Source organism: Corvus brachyrhynchos, unplaced genomic scaffold (assembly GCF_000691975.1).
Source record: "Corvus brachyrhynchos isolate BGI_N302 unplaced genomic scaffold, ASM69197v1 scaffold43, whole genome shotgun sequence".
NCBI lineage: Eukaryota > Metazoa > Chordata > Aves > Passeriformes > Corvidae > Corvus > Corvus brachyrhynchos.
This window is the reverse complement of record NW_008237353.1, coordinates 4,019,252-4,028,010: the sequence shown is the minus strand read 5'-3', so window position 1 is coordinate 4,028,010 and position 8,759 is coordinate 4,019,252. Positions and strand designations below refer to the sequence as shown.

The 8,759-nt window shown below is 43.0% G+C and overlaps 1 protein-coding gene across 2 annotated transcripts in view; it reads right to left on the bottom strand.

Annotated features, from left to right (window-relative positions):
• E2F3 (E2F transcription factor 3) overlaps nucleotides 1-7,050 on the bottom strand; it is a 31,865-nt gene extending 24,815 nt beyond the window's left edge. The window contains exon 1 of one of the 2 annotated variants that reach the window (XM_008630908.2): nucleotides 6,965-7,050. In XM_008630908.2, the coding sequence (XP_008629130.1) occupies nucleotides 6,965-6,967 (3 nt within the window). In that variant the 5' untranslated portion in view covers nucleotides 6,968-7,050. The remainder of the gene's footprint in view (nucleotides 1-6,964) is intronic. The other variant, XM_017730698.1, reaches the window with a different exon arrangement.
• Between the last annotated feature and the right edge of the window lie 1,709 nt (nucleotides 7,051-8,759).

Genomic DNA, 8,759 nt, shown 5'->3' with positions numbered 1-8,759 from the left:
AGAAGGGCAAAGGTGGGAAGAGCTGGCTGCGGGATACTGCTGGTAAACACTTTTGGAAATACCACAGGAACTCGTTGCAGTGCTGCATAAAGAAGAACTCCATCCACATAACTGCACACTACTTAAACCCTATAGAAGGTTTATTTCAAGACTGTTGGCCATCCCAAGTATTCCAGAAGTTTTATGGGTGCTGGCACAAGGCTGGAAGAGCAGAATATTAGCAGAGGGGTAAAAGAGACAACACCTGGATTGAAAGCAGAAATTTGTGTGTCTATTCATGAGCTTTAATTTCTATTCATTGTAGCCTGAAGTTCAGAGAAAGTCCATTTGGCTTCTTGCACTGCTGCCTTCCCCATCTTTCCCTTTCTGCTACCTGTCCTGCTGTATAACCATGCAGCTATTAGAACTATCCCATAGGCAATGGACAGCTAAATGGGATTTTCCAGAAGCCTGGGGAAGTCTTCCAGTGGAATCTAGCACGAAAATATCACCCATTAAAGGCTGCACTAAAAATTCCTTTCTTTAAATAACTTTGAAGAGAAGAAATCTATATATTCAATTTGGTCCCATGGATTTCTCCCCAAACATACCTTAATCTGTTCAGAAGATAAATGACCATATGGTTTAATTGTGCCTTCTTCACAGAAGCCATAACTTTCTCTCTTATGATCAATACACCTTGATCCTTTTCATTTTCAAATGCAGTCCTACTTATGAGTCATCTTTCCCTCCTCTCACACATACTTTTCAGTCTCTCCTTTTCATCCTTTTCCTCTTGTTTTAGTAAAAGCTGTAGGTAGGGCGAACTAAAATAGCGAGTTTCACAACTGGACATGAGACATCCTTAAATTTAGATCAAATAAGTCTTTCCAAAGTACACGAGAGCTTTCCATCCAGACAGATTTATAAAAGCTACATATAATTATGGAAAGGAATAGAACAAGAATAGCCTGTGGACGATGCCCTCTCTCAACAGTATATGGATAGGAAGGAGGACAGCCTTATTCTCTTAGAAGCAGGAGAAAAGGTAACTTGAGGCAGACGTGGGAAGCCCCCAGCAGTCTGTAGGCTTGCTAGATTGCTAAAAATCCTCAAGCATGATAGATTCCCATAAAACCCTCATTTTCTACACTAACTGTTTTCCCAACCCTAATTCCAAACTATAATCAAACTGTAAAGCTAAGATTACCCCAGAAAACTTGACTACATCTCACTATCTGAGACTGCAAGTTCTTATCCAAGCTAAAGCAAAGATAGTCTTGGAAGAAACCTGCTTTGCCAGCCATCGGTTTGTCTTGGAAGTCTAAAATTCAAGAAAATACAAAAACCTGTTCTTGCCTTGACATCCATGCCTCCTACCCTTTCAATAGGTGCCTGCTGATGATAGCAGCAAGAGTCTTACTCCCGACTTTCCTCCCATACTTTGCACTGGCAAGGAGCCCTCATGCACTCTGTCCTGACTTGGAACGAGTTCTGCAGCCTCGTCCTACACTTTCCACCGCAAACTGGAAATTTTGTGTCCACTTCAGGTAAATACATTTTATTGAATTAAATACAAGAAAGTAAATATGGCAGAGTTACAGTGCTCCTTGTGTAAAACATTGACTTCCAAGATAAACAGGAATGCTACACAGCTTTCGCATATTGCTATCCTGTAAGCATTTCAATGCACAATGGTGCTAAAGAAAGTATTGGCAGAAAGATGGAAATTTTGGCAGCTGCTGAGGGGAGAGCTGAGGCTACTGACAGTGGGCAGCATGTGTAAGGATTGCGAGATAGGTTTGATGTGTTTATCTCACAAGTAATCAATAACAAAATAGTTGCTTGAAATCAGACAACAGATTCAAGTGAAACTCTTATTTCGCAGCCCTGTGAGTTACAGGCTGTCTCCAAAGTTAGTTCCACACTACTTGAGTTTGTAATGGAGATTTCCTTCCAATAATAATGATATCCCTTCTTTTAAGCCAAAGTTGAAATTCAGCAGTATATTCTGGTCACAAAGGCAGAATTCTGCTGTGGCATGGAATAAGCAGGGCCCTAGGTGCTCTTGCTGCCATGCAGGCTGGCTCCACCTGGACATTTGAGGGGCACAAAAGAGACTTTGCTATGAGTGCAGTCATGAAACTCAATCTTCCTCAGCTAACTTTGCATGTGACTGGCATTCATTACCACTCATCTGACCAGAAGCCCTATGAGCCTTCCCTTGTGTACCTTCATAAGCTACACAACGCAAGACCCTCGGCCGTGGCTGCCGCAGCAGTGGGCTGTAAAAGCCATTCCAACTTCTACCGCCAAGCATTCTGTGATCTTTCACGTAAGACCACAACTCCTTTACTTTCACCTATTAACCATCAGTCACATTAAAGCCCTGCTCAGAACTGTACCTGTCAGACTGTACCTGCCAGAGCAGCACAGCCAGTCTTTCCTCTGGAGGTATTCCCTGAGAGCAGCGATTGCTGAGAAGGCCTCCAGTATTGCAAGCTCACTACATATATAACTTCTAGGCACAAATTACATTTATATCTTCACCTACTTCAGTCTCAGCCATCAGAGTGTAATTAAATTACACGTAGCCTGGGAACCTCGGTCAGGGGCTGGAAGACAAGCGTACGAGGCATGGTGCAAACAACAATGAGCAGATTTCCAGTTTAAGGAAATATAGCTTTCCTCCATGAACTGAGGATGTTTTCAGCCATATTTACTCCTCCATGTGCTAAACTGCTAAACTGCCCCCAAGCCCTTCAAAGCTGGAGATGGGGAGAGCGTGCGAGTTCCCTCCAGCCCTTGGGCACTGCTGGCCAGGCTGTGGCAGCTGCACGCCCTCGGTAACCTAAGCAGTGAGTAGCGGCACAAAAGCTGCCTATTTCTTTGCAGAGCCATCTGTTAGGGTTTAGTTCCACACAACTCCACTGGCTTCTAGGAGATGCTGAGGTCACACACACAGCAAGGCTCTTGGTCTGCTGCCACTCCAAGCAAGCGTCCCGTGTGTGGGGAGAGGACATGGCTGGGGACAGCCTCTGCCGGCCACCTCCACCCTCACCATGCGGCTGGCTGGGCCAGGGAGCTCACTGTGCTGAAAACTAATCACTCAGCCAAGTGTTAGCTTTCAGCTGGAGCAGTCCTCAGTCTGACAAGCACGGAGAGGTACGAGAGCAGGCACCAAAGCAGGGAGGAAGGGCAGCATGACCCTCTTTGTGGCAGCACCAACTTGGATCACTGCAAGTTGACTGTGAAACCACATCCCCAAAGTGTTTCCCAGGATGGTTCCAGGAAATCCCCTCTGTTATGGGAAGCACTTCCAGCAGCACAGACCCAGTTCCCAAATCATCTTTTGCTTCCTAACCCATCAGGTAATTAAGGCTACTCTGACTTATGAGAGGATTACATTTCATTTCCAGGAACGTGCAGATAGAAAACAGCAGGATATTTTAGTGTTCAAGACAGACAGCCATTCTCGTGCTGCTGAACTGAATGAATACAGCATGTTAGTCTAGGGCACGATGGTGAGGAGCAATGGGAAGATCTCTGTCCTTCAATAACCTCCTGCAGAAACCCATCATGACTGAATTGCTTTGCATTTCAATCCCTGCATGAAGCTAGTGACCACCTGAAGGATCTTGACAAGGTATTTAATCCTCTTCTTCATGTTACTGTCTTCAGAAATACCCAACAGTCTACCAAGCAGCACAACAGCTTAACAGCATGTGACTACTGAATTTAAGATGCTGTCATAGCTACCCTAAAAGAGTATCCTCAAAGTGTAACAAGGAAGAAACTGGAACCATCAGTTAGTAATATTATCACTCTTTACTCATAGCAGAAAACAAAGAGAAAAAAGCTAATCAAATACTACCACCTTTCTTCCCCTCTGCTATTGCTTCTCCTAACATTGACCACATTTGTGGTTAAATGCAGGGAGTCAAACTTCCTATAAGCAGTGCTGTTATGGTTCCAGATTTCCACTGTGGTTCAGCTGTATCACAGCTCTGGAAAGGCAAACTGGCACGTGCTCAAACCGCCACCTTCCCTTATTAGGGTGAAAAAATTCCATATTGTGACTCTAAAAGGTCCTTTACCTGAACCACCTTGCTGGTCTGCCTTCTAAGATTAAAGATCTTCATAGTAAACTTAAAAAAACCACTTTGATATTGATATTCTGGACAAAAATGCTTAGTGAGAATACTGATGCAATTTCATCACACTAGAGGAGATGCATGTAGCCAGTTAAAAGTATTGTCTTAATGGGAAGGTACATTTTAATTCAAGGTTCTGGCTGGGAAGATCACTGCACCTGCTCCATGCTGGGGCTCATGCCCACACAGTCATGGAGAGGCACTCAAAGACGAGACACAGCAACAAAGAGGACAAAAAGCATCATCTCTCAGGGAGAGGTGAAGTACTTGTAGAAGGCATTCAGCATTACTCTGCAGCAAAAGGAACAATACATTTTCATATGATTTGAGCAACATTAACCAAAGAGACTGGGCTGAATCAGACAAAGTATCTGACATCAGACTTTCAAGAGGAAAGCAAACCTTCCAGGACCATTACAGGCAGGCAGGCTATTCCTAATCTTCTAGGCCACACTTGCATGATCAGTGGGAAAGCCGGGGTAGCTCTCGTGGGCAAGTACTTTCGCTGGGATCTTTATGGCACCCCTCTCATGTCATTGCACTATTACACAAAGCTCCAGATCGGTTGGCTTTTTCCACTTCAACAAGGCTTTGCCATCCAACAAGTCAATAGGGCAAGCTCAAGTATCTGATATTTTTAGGTAGATACACTATAGCACCTCACAGATGCCTCAAGTTTTCTCCCTGCAAGTTCTGAAGGCAATTTCCCCCTTCTCCACTGTTGGTTGAGCAGAGTTTGGGGACTGCTCTTCACATGCTGAGGCAACTGAGCTTTTCAAACAGCTGGGAAAGCCACATTTCTCCACTTCAAATTACGTACTTAGAACAGATATAATTCCCATCTAGTACAACTGGTGCTGCTCCCCCACCTTGGAGGAAGTAGGGAAGTGTTTTGAAACTGGCACTGAGGCCATCAAAGAGTGAAAGGGTAGTCAAAAAAACCCAAAACAGTACAAATCTTAAGGGCAAAGAAAAAGACTGAAATTCTGATCCTTTTTTACTGAAAACATGGTAACTCTTGATTCTCTTCAAAACAGAAAGACCTGATTTTCTCTCCCTAGAGAAAGGAGTCCATCTTACTCTCTGCATTGCAGAAGAGAACAATCACATTTTTGCTTGCTCTGACTTATTGTTAAATTGATTATTCTCCAGGACTAGGAAAGAGGGAGAAAGGAGGGAGATTGTAATCACCCTTATAAAATTCTTTTAGGTAAAAGAAGTGAATGCATCTTACTTTTCCTAGCAACCCTCTTTCCTAATTCTGAAGCAAATAAATCACACTAAGGATAGTATCTTGAACATATGGCTCTGAATAAGGGGGATTTGCCTCCTTTTCTCCTCTCTCTTTTTTTTCTCCTCTAAATTAAATATCACAGCAAAAGGGGTTTCTGTCCCCCTAAAATGCAAATAACACAAAAAAAAAAAAAGTCCTTTGTAACTACTAACTTAATTCTGCCCACAGAAGGCTGTACCTAAGTTTAATATCTAGCCAACAGCACACAACCTGTTCACTACTGTTGCGTTCACTTCCCACATATTCAGAAAACACAAAGCTACCAAGACAAGAATAGGGACAGACTTCAGTGAGCCAAGACTAGCAGCAACATGAAGAGCATCTTTACAGATGAACAGGTCATAACAACGCTGGAGGCTGCCAAATGATCCTGCATTTTTCTTTGCCATCTCTCATGTAAACACCTACAAAGCACATGGCTCCAAGTACAGAAACTCATGGGATGCGTTTTTACTTCGCCCTTTGCTTCTCCATGCACAAGACACCCCATGTTGCACAGTCTGGGCTTAGAATGCTCCCCCTGTCTTTCTGCAGAGCAGCAGAAGCAGAGGATCACTGGGAAGGATGCTGCAAACCCCTAGATCTGGAAGAGCCTTTCCACATGCACCCTGCAGGAAGGGAGAAACACCCCCTGAAGTTCCTCACTCCCCTGCCTACAATCCAAGAAGGCAGCTGGTGACACGGTGTGGAAGAGGATCACAGAGAAGTTTGCCAGCAGGAACGAAGGGGTAACAAGGATTCCAAAAGCCAACGGTCTGCATTTTTCTTTTTTTTGGTAAGCAAAAATAAAACCAAGCAACACAAATGTGACTAGCAATAGAAATCAGGAAGGAAATGTAAATTATTTTATAGAAAGTGTGAATCAAAAAAGCCACCTGAATGTTTCTCTGTCACAGGCAATTTCTCATGTTCTTTTATGTCATCTTTGCAGTGTCAGTTTTTGAGAGAACAATTCTCAGCTCAGCACGACAGAACAGTAATACCAACGGGCATGCAGAACATTAGCATGTTATAAATAAACTGCTAATTTGAGGTGGGAAAAATCATCAAGGCAGCTCTTATGATTAAGAACCAGAGAAAGAAAATGAGCAATTTGCTTATGCTTTCAGGACACTGTACTTAAGAAGAAAAAAAAAAAAAAAAAAAAAAAGAAGAAGAGCTTTTTCTAACCCCTAATTCCTGAGAGAAAAAAAGAATAAACCCAGTGAAATACCCACTGTTGAGACAAAGAAGCCAGTGGAAATGCTATTATAATTTTTAAAGCCCTCCCTGCACCCACCTCAAGTAGTGAGTTGCCTTTTTTACTGGCTCAAAGAATTTTGTGCTTAAGGGTACTACAGCCGGGTTGTGAAGTTTCAGCTTCCTCTCACCCAACTTGCAGTTTTACATAACTCCCAAGAGACACTTTTTGGCCACAGATAACACACAGCTGAAGAAAAAAAAAAATCAACCCACCCTAAAAACATATGAGGTGCAGAAGCATTAGACAGCAATTCAGATCTGGGTTACTTAGAGCCACTCAAAAAAAAACTCTTACCATGAAAAGTAAAACTTTATTCCGCTGAGCTGACGGCCAGGATTATTCGTGCCTGCGATAGCCCTGATCACCACCCTCCGTCTGCCCCGTGCAGGGTTCCCTTCCCACCCTGTCCCCAAGTCTGCAAGGACAGATAACTCCCCGCCACAGCACGGCTGCCACCTCGGGTATTATTTCTGTACCACTCCAGTATTGTTGCTCTGTACCATCACGACGCTTACTAAGCATTGCTATAAAAAATTTCTGCGAATATCTATGTTTTCCACGAGCGGGGATAATGGCCTCATTGCAATAGCCTTGATAAAAGCTCCAACAAGACAGCTTTCAGATATCACCACACAAAAGCCTTCTGTGAGAGCTGTAACCAACATCAATTCCCGCTATGCGAAGACATTAGACAAAGTGTGAACTAGCTTACTGTATGGGGACAAAAAACTGACTGTCAATGTGTGTGACCAACGCTGCCTAAAAACACAACGCTGGCAAGGCAAAATAGCACCAGCATATATACATGGTAATTGCCATTTAATTCCAGAATTAGCAGCACAAGAAAACAAGTACTGAAGGCACTATTAGGTTACTAGCATCACTCAAGACATTATAATTCCATATAATTCCATTTCTAGTGTCCCTCATTGGAAAAATGACTTTAAAACCAGCAGATGTTAAAAAAACCCAAGCAGAAGGTGAAGGAAAGCCCAGTTTCCATTACAGAAACACTCAGAAAACGCGGCAAACCCTTCAGATCTGCTCCTTAGAGCATGTATTTTCCTGTAGAATCATGGAACAGCTTGGGTTGAAAGAGATCTTTAAAGGTCATCTAGTCCAACCCCCCTGCAATGAGCAGTGACATCTAACCAGATCAGGTTGCTCAGAGCCCCATCCAACCCAGCCCTGAATGTTTCCAGGAATGGGTACCTATCACCTGTCTGAGCAACCTGTTCCAGTGTTTCACTAGCCCTGCTGTAAAAAAAGTCTTATATCTAGTCTAAATCCACGTTCTTTTAGTTTAAAACCATTTTCCATTAATAATCATAGAATAACCTGAGTTGGAACAGACCAATAGGATCATTGAGTACAGCTCCTGGCTCTGCACAGGACAATCACACCATGAGCCTGAGAGCATTGTCCAAAGGCTTCTTGAACTCTGCCAGGCTTGGTGCTGTGACCACTTCCCTAAGGAGCCTGTTCCAGTGCCCAACCACCCCCTGGGTGGAGATCATTTTCCTAATACCCAGCCTAAGCCATGGTAGACAACCTGGGACACATGAACCACCATTCCACCTGTGGTACAAGATGAAACCTTTTCTGCGCATCATTTTGTACATTTTACGTACGTATCTGCTTACACTCAGGTAGCATTCAAAACATCAGAAGCCTATTGTCAACCTCAACGGACTGCACCAATACAATTGCTGGGCCAAGAGATAAGGTTTTTACTTTCAGACCTGAAATTTGCCAGATGACACCTCTTAAATGGGAGTCTAGGAAGGAGGGATGAAAACAAGTCTACTTGTCAGTTTGTTTCTGAAAAACATTTGAAAGGCAAATTTGAAAGCTAAGATTTTAGACAGCATAGTACACTCACCCTGTGGAGAAGTGTTTCACTCTAAAATTACATCTGTACTTTAAAATGTGTAAAAAATATGAAATCCTACAGTGCATATTCAGTGGCTTACAAAAAAAAATATATCTTTTACTGCACTCCAATTTTAGTATACAATTTTAGTTTTATAACTAACGGGCAGAACCAAAATTAAGACATTAAAAAGTTATATTCAGAGGGAACTAGTAG